The following is a 14,655-nucleotide window of genomic DNA, read 5'->3' on the forward strand; positions in this document are numbered from 1 at the left end:
AGAACCATGCTAGAAAGGACAATGTGAAAATAAAATATCTGTGCCAGCACAGTTTGATTTGGATCAGCCCTATAGTGGGAACCAGGTGTTAGAGCAAAGGCATGGGGATGACAGAGTAGAATACCAAGGAATCTGACAGTCTGATCTAACAAGGAAGGCCTTCAAACACATCTGAGGAGAAATGAAATAGCTAACATTCACAAGACAGTAAAAAGTCATCCTAACAGATACTGTGTTTTAAAAAAAAAACTCTGCTGAGTTTACACAAATCATATTAAAAAAAAACTCTGCTGAGTTTACACAAATCATATAAAAAAAAACTCCTGATGGCAAGCTTTATTCTGGCAGAGATCTGATGTAAGTGATGTCATTCGATGTTAGTGTAACTACTTTGCTAAAAGCTTTTAACAAATGAGCCTGCATGCTGTAATCCCTCACTAACAGCAATATATTTTTTTAAACCTTTATTTAACTAGGCAAGTCAGTTAATTAAGAACAAATTCTTATTTTCAATGACGGCCAAACTTGGACAAAGCTGGGCCAATTGTGCGGCACCCTATGGGACTCCCAATCACGGCCGGATGTGATTCAGCCTGGATTCAAACCAGGGACTGTAGTAGCCCAAGCAAAGCATATTTCTCCCTGTCTATGTACATACTGCATGCTGTTTTCATTTTTACCCACATCATTATTGATTCTAATAAAGTATATTGTATTAGTACAGTTTATTATCCTGTACTCTCCAATGCAACTCTCTTTAGTTACTTGGATGTAAATAAAACATGTTGCATGGGTCCTTCATGCCTGTGTTCCTCTTGTTTTACTGATATGCTGTCTGTTTGTTGCCTGACTAGAAAGTTACTGCGTTATGTGCAACATGTCAGCGTTAGTAATACAAACGGATATAGTAGTGCTCTGTTGGATCAAGACAATTCGCAGCAGAACTAAAACAATTCTGTGGTCTTCTGATGGATGGATCAGCCAAGAGACCGAACCTGCCATTAGGTTATGAGACATAAGCAAATAACTGTATTTGGCAACTTTGCTCAAGTTGTCTACTCAACATTAGCATCTTTCCATCATCCCTTATAGAAATGTTCAGTTAGTTAGTTATTGTAAACATGATACCTCAACATATCATCATCATAGCAGTACAGGTAGTCTATAGAGCTACATTCTATTTACTCTACCACATGCTCAGGTCCAATGACCTCATCCAAGCAGCATTAACCCTAGCCTGGTCAAACCAGACTGAACGGAAAAAACTATGTTTAACCAGGCTACTTCAAACATTCTGCAACAATCCACTTTGATCCACCTAACGGGTTGAAATCAAATGATGAAACCAAATGGGTTTCAATGTTCTGAGGGATGGATTTGGATGTAACACTCTCAACAGGCTAAACATCTAAATGAGTGTTGATGCTGGGAGTTGTGAGAGGAGAGGTTGGGCTAGAGGCATGGCTACAGTTTCAGGAGTCACACACACCCACTCAAAGCTGTGTCCGACACCAACACAGTCAATGTCAAGTCCAAGATAATGAACACTGACAGATGCTTGGTCCTAGAGGCATCATTTAGTCACAGGAAAGAGGAACAGTCTTCTTTGAGTTTGGTGTGTGCCTGGGGGGTAAAGTCTTCAATAAACCCACAGGGTGGGTATATGAGGAACAGTCACTATTAGGACCATAGGGTAAAGGGTACAGTCTTTGACGGGATGACCACAGGCTGTGAAGTGGTCTCTAATACACAGTTATGTCTCATCGGTCTGGTCGCAAATTTTTGTGTGTACACTGGGATACTATTATATGTGTTGAGGGAAAGGGAAAAATAGTGTGTGTGTCTCCGTCTGTGTGTGTGTGTGTGTGTGTGTGTGTGTGTGTGTGTGTGTGTGTGTGTGTGTGTGTGTGTGTGTGTGTGTGTGTGTGTGTGTGTGTGTGTGTGTGTGTGTGTGTGTGTGTGTGTGTGTGTGTGTGTGTGTGTTTTGGCTGTGGGTTAGGATAACTCTGGGTTATCCTCAGAGAGCTGAGTGGGATACCCCTGTCTATACATGAAGGTGAGAAGAAACAGTGCCACGTCGTGTGAACACCAATAGGCTGTGTGCGAGGTCACAGCCGACCAATAGCGGCTCTCCACCATGCCTTCTCGCAGCTCAAAGTCAATGCGCCTCTCCAACTCCACTGTAACACAAAGAAAGACAGAGTTAAAACAAACACTTGTAATACTAGCCATAGATACTGTAACCAAACAGAATTAGAAAAGAGAATAGGAAAAGGACATAGTTCATAGTAAAGTTCACTGCTGGTTTAAACACTTTATATACTAACACTTGATTTAGCTTGAGTTTGTTTGTACTTTTGGTTATGTTACAGGGCAGAGTTTCTACATTTCCTCATTATGATACAGGTTCGGTTATGTTACAGGGCAGAGTTTCTACATTTCCTCATTATGATACAGGTTTGGTTATGTTACAGGGCAGAGTTTCTACATTTCCTCATTATGATACAGGTTTGGTTATGTTACAGGGCAGAGTTTCTACATTTCCTCATTATGATACAGGTTTGGTTATGTTACAGGGCAGAGTTTCTACATTTCCTCATTATGATACAGGTTTGGTTATGTTACAGGGCAGAGTTTCTACATTTCCTCATTATGATACAGGTTTGGTTATGTTACAGGGCAGAGTTTCTACATTTCCTCATTATGATACAGGTTCGGTTATGTTACAGGGCAGAGTTTCTACATTTCCTCATTATGATACAGGTTTGGTTATGTTACAGGGCAGAGTTTCTACATTTCCTCATTATGATACAGGTTCGGTTATGTTACAGGGCAGAGTTTCTACATTTCCTCATTATCATACAGGTTCGGTTATGTTACAGGGCAGAGTTTCTACATTTCCTCATTATCATACAGGTTTGGTTATGTTACAGGGCAGAGTTTCTACATTTCCTCATTATGATACAGGTTTGGTTATGTTACAGGGCAGAGTTTCTACATTTCCTCATTATCATACAGGTCTGGTTATGTTACAGGGCAGAGTTTCTACATTTCCTCATTATGATACAGGTTTGGTTATGTTACAGGGCAGAGTTTCTACATTTCCTCATTATCATACAGGTTTGGTTATGTTACAGGGCAGAGTTTCTACATTTCCTCATTATGATACAGGTTTGGTTATGTTACAGGGCAGAGTTTCTACATTTCCTCATTATGATACAGGTTTGGTTATGTTACAGGGCAGAGTTTCTAGATGTCTTCATTCCAAGAAGGTTTTCCGGGCCACTGTGCTCTGGCTTCTTGGTTGTATTGCCAGGTTACTGTTAAAGCACTTTGGGGCTAATTGAGGTAAGACAGTAATTCTGCTCATAGATGATGCATGTACAGTATGAACTACACATTGACACATCCAGCCCGAAGCAGGACGTTTAAAAAATACTTAGTATTTGCCAAAGTATGTCTTTAAGGACTTTGGGCACTGACCAGCCAGGCTAATAGACTGCAATTTTTACCAGCCCAGGTCCAAAATCTGTGCCATGCGATAATTGAAAAGACAACATTTCATTAACCGTTGGGGTGGTTGGACACATTTTCTACTAGCCTGGTCTGAAAAGTACTAGCCACGGGCTAGCTTGATTTCCATCCCTGATACGTACATGTGGTGTTGTCCAGGATAGCTGAGGTGGACCGAGATATGGAGGACTCTATTTCCCTTGTCTCCTCTACTACAGGTAACTTCTCTAACTCCGTAGCCACACCCTCCTCTCCTGATATGGCATTATCCACCTCCAAGACCCCGCCCTCTGAATCGGAAGGCTCCTCCTCCACGTTGCCCACCTGACCACTTGAGCGTGAGAAGCGGGAGAAGAAGATCCCGCCAATGCCTTTCCCGAGACTGGCTGCACCTGCCGACATGGAGAACACAGCGAAACTCAAAGACAGACACACACACATACAAACACACGAACACACAATCACATTGAGCAGCACAGCACAGGACAACACATATCAATCAACTAATGTGTCCTCACAGATATAGGCAGGAAAACACAATAACATTTAAATTGTACATAGCACACCCACGCATTTACAAATAATTACCTTAGATTTGGTCCTACACTGCAAAGTGTTCTTTAAAAAAATATGATCTAATCCTGAATAAAGGAAATATAAGGAATCAGAGGTTCTCTAGTGTCAATCCCTGTGATAAGACTTAATTGCTCTCCCTTGATTTGTTGAGGCTGTGTTTTCTGGACAGTGATTCAGCTATGCAAGCTACTTCTGTTTCAGCAAGATCAAATTACATCTTTCCACAAAATGACATATATACAAAAGTATGTGGACACCTGCTCATCGAACATCTCATTCTGAACTCCTGGGCATTAATATGGAGTCGGTCCCCCCCTTGACTGCTATAAAAGCCTTGACTCTTCTAGGGAGGATTTTCACTAGATGTTGGAACATTTTTGTGGGGACTTGCTTCCATTCAGCCACAAGAGCATTAGTGAGGTCGGGCACTGATGTTGGGCGAATAGGCCTGGTTTGCAGTCGGCATTCCAATTCATCCCAAAGGTGTTCAATGGGGTTGAGGTGAGGGCTCTGTGCAGGCCAGTCAAGTTGTTCCACACCGATCGACAAACCATTTCTGTAAGGACCTCGCTTTGTGCACAGGGGCTTTGTCATGCTGAAAAGGAAAAGGCCTTACCCAAAATGTTGCCACAAAGTTGGAAGCACAGAAATGGTCTGGCATCCGCCAAACCTAGATTAGTCCGTCGGACTTCCAGATGGTAAAGCGTGATTCATCACTCCAGAGAACGGGTTTCCACTGCTCCAGAGTTCAATGGTGGCAGGCTTTGCACCCGAGGACAGACAATTTTTACGCACTACGCTCTTCAACACTCAGTGGGCCCGAGGCGGAGCCTTTGTTGCTCCTAGACATTTCCACTTCACAATGACAGCATTTACAGTTGACTGGGGCAGCTCGAGCAGGGCAGAAATTTGACGAACTGACTTGTTGGAAAGGTGGCATCCTATGACGGTGCCACGTTGAAAGTCACTGAGCTCTTCAGTAAGGCCATTCTACTGCCGATGTTTGTCTATGGAGATTGCATGGGTGTGTGCTCAATATAATACACCTGTCAGCAACGGGTGTGGCTGAAATAGCCAAATCCATTCATTTGAAGGTGTGTTCACATACTTTTGTGTATGTGGGTGGGTCTGTCCTTGACTGAACCCAAACAGCCCACTCTCTCCACTATGACCTAACAGCCCACTCTCTCCACTGCGACCTAACAGCCCACTCTCTCCACTATGACCTAACAGCCCACTCTCTCCACTATGACCAAACAGCCCACTCTCTCCACTGCGACCTAACAGCCCACTCTCTCCACTATGACCTAACAGCCCACTCTCTCCACTATGACCTAACAGCCCACTCTCTCCACTATCACCTAACAGCCCACTCTCTCCACTATCACATTTACATTTATATTTAAGTCGTTTAGCAGATGCTCTTATCCAGAGCGACTTACAAATTGGTGCATTCACCTAACAGCCCACTCTCTCCACTATCACCTAACAGCCCACTCTCTCCTAACAGCCCACTCTCTCCACTATCACCTAACAGCCCACTCTCTCCACTATGACCTAACAGCCCACTCTCTCCACTATGACCTAACAGCCCACTCTCTCCACTATGACCTAACAGCCCACTCTCTCCACTATCACCTAACAGCCCACTCTCTCCACTATCACCTAACAGCCCACTCTCTCCACTATGACCTAACAGCCCACTCTCTCCACTATGACCTAACAGCCCACTCTCTCCACTATGACCTAACAGCCCACTCTCTCCACTATCACCTAACAGCCCACTCTCTGACCTAACAGCCCACTCTCTCCACTATGACCTAACAGCCCACTCTCTCCACTATGACCTAACAGCCCACTCTCTCCACTATCACCTAACAGCCCACTCTCTCCACTGCGACCTAACAGCCCACTCTCTCCACTATGACCTAACAGCCCACTCTCTCCACTATGACCAAACAGCCCACTCTCCACTATCACCTAACAGCCCACTCTCTCCACTATGACCTAACAGCCCACTCTCTCCACTATGACCTAACAGCCCACTCTCTCCACTATCACCTAACAGCCCACTCTCTCCACTATCACATTTACATTTATATTTAAGTCTCTTAGCAGATGCTCTTATCCAGAGCGACCTAAAAGGTGCATTCACCTAACAGCCCACTCTCTCCACTATCACCTAACAGCCCACTCTCTCCTAACAGCCCACTCTCTCCACTATCACCTAACAGCCCACTCTCTCCACTATGACCTAACAGCCCAACAGACCTAACCACTCTCTCCACTATCACCTAACAGCCCACTCTCCACCACCTCTCTCCACTATCACTCTTCCACTAACAGCCCACTCTCTCCACTATCACCTAACAGCCCACTCTCTCCACTATGACCTAACAGCCCACTCTCTCCACTATCACCTAACAGCCCACCTAACAGCTCTCTCCACTATGACCTAACAGCCCACTCTCTCCACTATCACCTAACAGCCCACTCTCTCCACTATGACCTAACAGCCCACTATGACCTCTCTCTCCACTATCACCTAACAGCCCCTCTCTCCACTATAACAGCCCACTCTCCACGATGACCTAACAGCCCACTCTCTCCACTATCACCTAACAGCCCACTCTCTCCACTATCACCTAACAGCCCACTCTCTCCACTATGACCTAACAGCCCACTCTCTCCACTATGACCTAACAGCCCACTCTCTCCACTATCACCTAACAGCCCACTCTCTCCACTATCACCTAACAGCCCACTCTCTCCACTATCACCTAACAGCCCTCTCTCCTCTATCACCTAACAGCCCACTCTCTCCACTATCACCTAACAGCTCCACTCTCTCCACTCATAACACTATGACCTAACAGCCCACTCTCCACTATCAGCTAACACTCCACTATGACCTAACAGCCCACTCTCTCCACTATGACCTAACAGCCCACTCTCTCCACGATGACCTAACAGCCCACTCTCTCCACCATGACCTAACAGCCCACTCTCTCCACTATCACCTAACAGCCCACTCTCTCCACTATGACCTAACAGCCCACTCTCTCCACTATGACCTAACAGCCCACTCTCTCCACTATGACCTAACAGCCCACTCTCTCCACTATCACCTAACAGCCCACTCTCTCCACTATCACCTAACAGCCCACTCTCTCCACTACGACCTAACAGCCCACTCTCCACTCCACTCCACGACCTAACAGCCCACTCTCTCCACTATGACCTAACAGCCCACTCTCTCCACTATCACCTAACAGCCCACTCTCTCCACTATGACCTAACAGCCCACTATGACCTAACAGCCCACTATGACCTAACAGCCCACTCTCTCCACTATCACCTAACAGCCCACTCTCTCCACTATCACCTAACAGCCCACTCTCTCCACTATCACCTAACAGCCCACTCTCTCCACTATCACCTAACAGCCCAATCTCTCCACTATGACCTAACACTCTCTCCACTATCACCTAACAGCCCAGCCTAACAGCCCACTCTCTCCACTATCACCTAACAGCCCACTCTCTCCACTATGACCTAACAGCCCACTCTCTCCACTATGACCTAACAGCCCACTCACCTAACAGCCCACTCTCTCCACTATGACCTAACAGCCCACTCTCTCCACTATCACCTAACAGACCAATCTCTCCACTATGACCTAACAGCCCACTCTCTCCACTATTACCTAACAGCCCACTCTCTCCACTATCACCTAACAGCCCACTCTCTCCACTATGACCTAACAGCCCACTCTCTCCACTATCACCTAACAGCCTACTCTCTCCACTATCACCTAACAGCCCACTCTCTCCACTATGACCTAACAGCCCACTCTCTCCACTATCACCTAACAGACCAATCTCTCCACTATCACCTAACAGCCCACTCTCTCCACTATGACCTAACAGCCCACTCTCTCCACTATGACCTAACAGCCCACTCTCTCCACTATCACCTAACAGCCCACTCTCTCCACTATCACCTAACAGCCCACTCTCTCCACTATCACCTAACAAAAGAAGGCGATTTCAGGAGTCCAAAATAAAAAACAACAACGAGATAAACAAACAGTAAAGTCTAAATAGCAAGGAGATGTAAATAAAGAACCTGTCACAGAAAGTCCCTATGTCTCTCCCTTCCTCCCCCCACTCTCTCCCGCCCCCTCTCTCACCCATAATGCTGGCTTTCCCCAGATTTGTGATGGACTCTCCGTAGTGTCTTCGGGTCTGAGGGGGGGAGGTACAGGGGCTGGGGAGGCTCTCCGTGTCCGAGATGGATGCTCTCTCCTTCAGTGCAGGGTTGAGCAGCGTGGGACGGATCTGGTCGTACGGTGTCGGACTACATGTGTTATACCTGTACAACCCGGTCACAATATATACATGTCATTCACAAACATGGAAACTCCTGATTCATACAACACTGCTCCAGGGGTGCTGCTCTGTCACCGATTATTTGCTGTTCCCAATCTGTGTGTGTGTGTGTGTGTGTGTGTGTGTGTGTGTGTGTGTGTGTGTGTGTGTGTGTGTGTGTGTGTGTGTGTGTGTTTGTTTTTGTGTGTGTGTGTGTGTGTGTGTGTGTGTGTGTGTGTTTGTGTGTTTGTGTGTGTGTGTGTGTGTGTGTGTGTGTGTGTGTGTGTGTTGACTGTGAACTAGTGTATTCAAAATAACATATTAAATCCACTACTCACCAGTGTATTTGGACAGGTGAAATGTTACTGTAGTTCTTTAAGATCAGCGGCTCCAATCGGTAAGCCTGAAAATACAGCCATGGGCATCATTAAGCACATCCATCATGCCATCAGCAATCTCGATACTGGAACCCAGAACCAAATCTTGCTGCGCTAGCTAGCTAGCCGCTTGATGTGAATCTGGAAGCGGAAATGGCAGCTGAGCCTCTACCAAAGCTCTTCCCCTTCCCCTTTCCAATCCTTTATAGGTACAGTATACTACAGTTCACCATCAGTGACTGACTGCATAACTGAATGACTGTACTGTCTGGTTCAGTTGGTTGGCTCACCACAGGGTCGGTAGGATGAAAGACGTTGAAGAGACGTTGGCAGATGGATTTGGGTAAGATGTGATCCTGAGTCACGTTGTTCCCCGGTCGGATCCCTCGTAACGCCAAGAACACGGCAAGGGGAGAACCCATGCAGAAAAAGTTCTCCACCTAGAAGCAAATAAATGGCGCAGAGAACATCAGAGGATGACAAAGGGTTCATTCCCAGCTCAGGAGATCTGTCACAACAATGAGAAGGAATGGAATAAAGAATATGTCACCTTAAATTTCAAGGCTGAAGAAGAGCCTTCAGATGACGGGGATTGCAACCCAGCAAACTGATTTTCCAAATCTCGTAACCTTTTAGACATGAATGCAACACAACATTATCACACAACTATAAATTAACATAAACATTTAACTCTGGGGACAAATTACAGTGGTCGACTGGGTGACCACGGTGTCGTGTTCATCCGTTTGGTGCCTCATGAATATGACCCTGGCTAGTGAGTGTCTACCGACCTGAGTCGTGTGAGTCTCATCTCCTCTTGTAGTTGACGCCCCTGACAGCTTGGCCAGCGCTCTTGCATCTCCTCGGGGTCGGCCCATAGTTCTTCATGACGGAAGCGTACCGGATCCCAGCCTGTCATGATGTCGAAGGTTATGACACAACCCAGGGAGTGGGACACGATGGACACCTTGCCACTCTCCCCAAACTCAGGGTTCCGCATGCAGAAGAGGCTGTAGAGACGATTCAGCTCCTGAGTTAAACCCTTAGTGATCTACAGAGACAAACAGTGGGACCAATTAGATTTTGTGTGTGGCTAAGAGTGCTTTCTGTGAGGGACTGTTCAATGCAACACATGATAAGTGTGTGTTTGTGTATTTGTGTGTATTTGTGTGTGTGAGGATCTCACCTCGTCTCTGTACAGAGGGCTGGTGTAGTACATGATGTCCATGGCACTGCTGTTGAGCATATCCCTGAGTCCACGAACCTTGTCTGGAGTGATGGAGTCCACCGTGTCTACAACCATCTCACACACACACACACACACACACGCCCACACACACACCCGAAGTCATCAACAAAGAACACATTTCAACCCGTCTGGTGAAAAGCCCAGTTCAATACAGCATGTACAGTAAACAACTGTTGCATTGTTGTCATGCGTTACGGCTAAAGCACAAACAGACCAGTGGGTTCACAGGTTAAGTTGTTTGTCTTCATTACACAACAACAGCTGTTAATGCATTTACCTCTTAGAACAAATTGAAAGTGAGGTCTAAAGTAGATGTGGAAAAATATTACACAAGCACATACAATGTTACTCACATGATAAAAACAGACACCACACCCTGCAATCTATGCTACCACAGACAGCGTTTCCACCACACCCTGCAATCTATGCTACCACAGACAACGTTTCCACCACTTAGGAGTTCAATCTATGCTACCACAGACAACGTTTCCACCACTTAGGTGTTCATTTTTTTTTCATTTCACCTTTATTTAACCAGGTAGGCTAGTTGAGAACATGTTGTCATTTGCAACTGCGACCTGGCCAAGATAAAGCATAGCAGTGTGAACAGACAACACAGAGTTACACATGGAGTAAACAATTAACAAGTCAATAACACAGTAGAAAAATAAAATAAAAATCTATGCTACCACAGACAACGTTTTGACCACATAGGAGTTCAATAGGTCACAAAGTGGGTGTGGCCACACATACCTCCATCCAGGCACAGTTTGGACCTCCACTCCACAGGAAGGAACTCCACGTGTCCTGTGGAACGATCTGAGAAATGCTTCTCCTCCATCTTTCTAGCAGCCTCCCTCATCCTATAGACGAGTAATGGCACAGACACAGATCCACATTAAGAAAAAATACATCACCAAGAATATTTGGTAATATTTCCTATGAATACCCACTTTGTGAAGCATTATACATGCATTATTAATGCATCAAAATGAAAAACATACAGTTTGTGACTACCACATGAAGCAGGTTGACAGAATGCAAAAAGTGTGCAAAGCTGTCATCAAGGAAAAGGATGGCTACTTTGAAGAAGTCTAAAATAGATTTTGATTTGTTGAACACTTTTTCGGTTACTACATGATTCCATATGTGTTATTTCATAGTTTTGATGTCTTCACTATTATTCTACAATGTAGAAAATAGTCCAAATAAAGAAAAGCTTTGAATGAGTAGGTGTGTCCAAACTTTTGACTGGTGCTGTAGGTGATAATAATTGCTCATTAACAATGGTTCTGTGAGAACCTTAGATTTAATCCTCCAATGTTTGGTATACTTTCTCATACTCTGCTCACTTTCCCCATAATATGACTATATTATAAACATATTAGATTGTATAAAACCCGTTGACAGGGTCTGAGAGAGTTTTATACCATATCGTCACTGAGTTCCTTGTTCCTATAACTCACATGCTTGTGTTCCTGATGATGCGGCCCTGGTCCATCTTCTGGCCAATCCCGTGCACCACAAAGACGATGTGTGTTGTTTCGGGCGGGGTGTCCTCGGGCGCTGCCTCCTCCACATAGCCCCGATGGAGACGCGTCCCACTACTGCCAGCTGAGGAGGAATTAAACCAGCTATTTTACCATATACAAGAGTACAGGCTAACTCAGGGAAGGGCAGGAAGACCCGCAGGAGAAAACTAACTGACAACATTATACCCTGTATAATGAGTTGACAACTGAATGGTACAAAATATCACCCATTCTCTGCTCAATAATGAGTCACTCAATAAATTGCTGGATGTTTTTACATTTTCTGTTGTTGTCATCCTATCTATTTCATATGTTGTTGTTGTTGTTGTTGTTGTTGTTGTTGTTGTTGTTGTTGCGCATGGATGTCACTTTGTATTGAACGCCATAATTAGTATAAATAAAAACTTGAACTTGATTAGCCTACTGTAACTGTACAGTTATGTAGAGTACCAAAACAAAGTATTTCAGCAAATCCCACAAAAGACTGCTAGTTCTTAGTCAGGATCGTTATGAGATGATGAGACATTACAAGGGGTTCATACGTGCTTATGAAAAGTCTTACAATACATTATAACCATAATAGGATGCATCGTACCTGCAGCTTTTAAGTAAGGTGTTACACACCATATTGTAGGCAGTGAAACACAGAGGATTCCTAATTCATGTCAGTGGGGATACAAACCTTTGGAGAAGCCCAGTCTCTGGGTGACAGTGCGTGCGATCTTGGAGGTGGTGGCATCACTGTAGAGATACACCTCGTCCACACTGTGCCAGTCCACATGGCTTCGGCTCAGTTTCAAACTGTGGATTGCTGGAGGAAGACGAGGAGCAGTAATTAACACAGACCTATTGACTTCATTCCGTTCATGTGAATCTCCAGTGACGTTTGGAGAAGTCCCACTTGCACGCACTTAAACAGTAGTCGTGTTCAGTAGTTACTAAATGGAAGAAAATGGTCCCAAACAGATATGAACTTGTCCAATAAGAATTGCTTGATTTTCTTTTCTGCTTTAAAAAATGTTCCTAAGGCGTATCCTAATGAACATGACACAGCTGTCATGTATGTCGTCAATCTGCCATTTTTCCTTCCATTTTTACTATGACAGTTTGTATTCACGTTCAGGTGAACCTCTGAATGTCCACCTGGTTTCGACGGAGCTCGGCTAAAACGAGGTCAGCTGACCAGAGCTTTCTTTGTGACGCTGGCCTAAATGGTTAGACAGTACAGAAAGGCAGCCTACACACAGTACAGTGTCTCACTTACTGTAGTGCTGAACAGTAGCCAGTGTTGTCTGTCGTTAGGTACAGGGACAATGAAAGCACTTGGGAGAAGAATATATTTTGCGTAGCCATGTGCAATGTTCTAGCTATGTTTTCTTCTTTCTTTATTCAAAGTGTTTGTTTTTGGGTACAGAAGTGGGGTGTGTGTTCATTCATATCCTTCACATACACCCTTCATCGACACGGTCACAACCGACGCCCCCCACACGGCGGCATGCCCATGTCCCACTTGCCATTGAGTCCATCCACTTTACCATCCTTGTTGTCCACTGTGGTGGTCACCACTTCAATGGTGGCATCGTAGGTCTCCCTCGTCTGGTGCCCCCTGAAACGGGCAAGGTGCTCCAGCTCGATGAGATCACTCTCGTCTTCCTCAAGGGGAAGCCACGTGCCGTCGACGAACCACTGACCCCTCATCACGGCAATACTGTCCTGCTCTGTGGACATACAGAGGGATTACACTGTGGTTATGGTGATGTCGAAGCAACTCTATTGAATGGGCAGTATCAGTTGCTCAATCTGTGCTCTGACAGGTTTGGGACTGTTATGGCAGCCTTGTGATATAATCAGGATTAACATGACAAACAGTGAGGGAGAGAAGAATCGTATATAGTGATAAGAATAGGCTACTCACGGTTCCAGTAGACGGGGTAACATTCTTTGTCTTTGACGTCCACTTCATAGAGACCACCTCTGACGCAAACAGCCTCAACGTTTACACTTATGGAATCCAGGTCGAGTTCATCTTTCTCCCATTCTCTGTCCCCTCCAACCTCTGCGTCCCCTGTCGCCGTCTCTGCTTGAACAGCTCCCCCGTGTGCCACATCTTCCAGTTGGGGTTCGGAACCCGTGGCCGAATCACTGGCTTCCTCTTGTTCGGTGGTGGGACTCCGACATTTCACCTTGCAGGGATTTAGTTCACATAATTTGCGGTAAATTACTTCAATTTTCAAAGAGTCGTGTCCAACAAATGGCTTCCATGTTCTCTTGTCCTCTTTGTAGAACCATCGCACTTCCTCTGGTCCCAGCTCGGTGACGACCTCCCCGCGGTGCCTGGAACTGGTGGAGCGGTTACGTTTCTTTGTAGTCACATTCCCATCACTTTCGGTGTAGTTCAGGTCGTTTGTGATATCCAAATAGTCTGTCCCCGAGTCGGGGAGAGGGTGATAGCCCGAGTAAGCTTCCTCCACTAGGCCCAATAGCATGCTGTCCTGAGATAAACGGTGATCGCCTAGCAGCAGCGGAGGCAGGTGTATTTCCAAGCCGGACTGGACCGAGTCCATCTCCCCGTGTATATTTTCTCCCATCGGGTCCTCGTAGCAGGTCACAAACACATCATTGGCCATATCCCAGTCATTGCTGCTCATTGAATTATTATCCGAGCTCAGTTGACAGGAGGTCGACTTTATGTCCTTAAAATTGCTCATGACTTGATAAAAAAACAGCCTATTGTCCAAATAAACAATATAGTCTAGCCTACGTCCTCAACCTTATTTCTGTGCCTTTTGCTTACCTAATGGTTTGTCATAGATAGGTCCAGGACTAACGGTTTCAAAACCTTCTCCTTGCTTATTACCACAAATGCCACCATCTGTGCGCCGGTTCATCCACTCTCCCAGAACTGGGCTACCGAAATTGAGACTTTTTGAAATGATTGAAAGATAGATCTACTGGCAGGGACTCTGGGGAGGCTATCTGTTCACCTATTGTATTCGCCCTCCTATCTGCGGTTTGCTTACTACAGATGTTCGGCTAAG

At 45.3% G+C, this 14,655-nt stretch overlaps 1 protein-coding gene across 3 annotated transcripts; it reads right to left on the bottom strand.

Annotated features, from left to right (window-relative positions):
- Window positions 1–243: 243 nt before the first annotated feature.
- LOC118387114 (phospholipase DDHD1-like) lies at window positions 244–14,644 on the bottom strand. 3 transcript variants are annotated; one of them, XM_052524059.1, is made up of 13 exons: window positions 13,533–14,644; window positions 13,132–13,335; window positions 12,300–12,428; window positions 11,552–11,699; window positions 10,839–10,948; window positions 10,023–10,129; window positions 9,628–9,887; window positions 9,387–9,465; window positions 9,127–9,276; window positions 8,798–8,862; window positions 8,282–8,463; window positions 3,657–3,899; window positions 244–2,180 (listed from the first exon to the last, which is right to left on the bottom strand). In XM_052524059.1, exons 1-13 carry the CDS (start codon window positions 14,323–14,325, stop codon window positions 1,996–1,998), a joined length of 2,655 nt encoding a protein of 884 aa, XP_052380019.1. In that variant the 5' UTR covers window positions 14,326–14,644; the 3' UTR covers window positions 244–1,995. The 3 variants fall into 3 exon arrangements, with proteins under 3 accessions (XP_052380019.1, XP_052380020.1, XP_052380018.1); XM_052524060.1 differs by having other exon boundaries at window positions 3,657–3,905; window positions 13,153–13,335; window positions 13,533–14,642; XM_052524058.1 differs by having other exon boundaries at window positions 3,657–3,905; window positions 13,533–14,642.
- Window positions 14,645–14,655: the final 11 nt, after the last annotated feature.

The sequence above is a fragment of the Oncorhynchus keta genome, chromosome 8 (assembly GCF_023373465.1).
Source record: "Oncorhynchus keta strain PuntledgeMale-10-30-2019 chromosome 8, Oket_V2, whole genome shotgun sequence".
Taxonomy (NCBI): domain Eukaryota; kingdom Metazoa; phylum Chordata; class Actinopteri; order Salmoniformes; family Salmonidae; genus Oncorhynchus; species Oncorhynchus keta.

What these genes read in the sequence shown, in the direction of transcription:
- LOC118387114 (XM_052524058.1), bottom strand. Translation starts at nt 14,325, where the DNA reads ATGAGCAATTTTAAGGACATAAAGTCGACCTCCTGTCAACTGAGCTCG. An exon ending in GCCCTCTGTACAGAGACGAG is followed by an intron (nt 9,888 to 10,022) that starts GTGAGATCCTCA and finishes TTGTCTCTGTAG; the next exon opens with ATCACTAAGGGTTTAACTCA. An exon ending in TATCCTGGACAACACCACAT is followed by an intron (nt 2,181 to 3,656) that starts GTACGTATCAGG and finishes TTTGTGTTACAG; the next exon opens with TGGAGTTGGAGAGGCGCATT.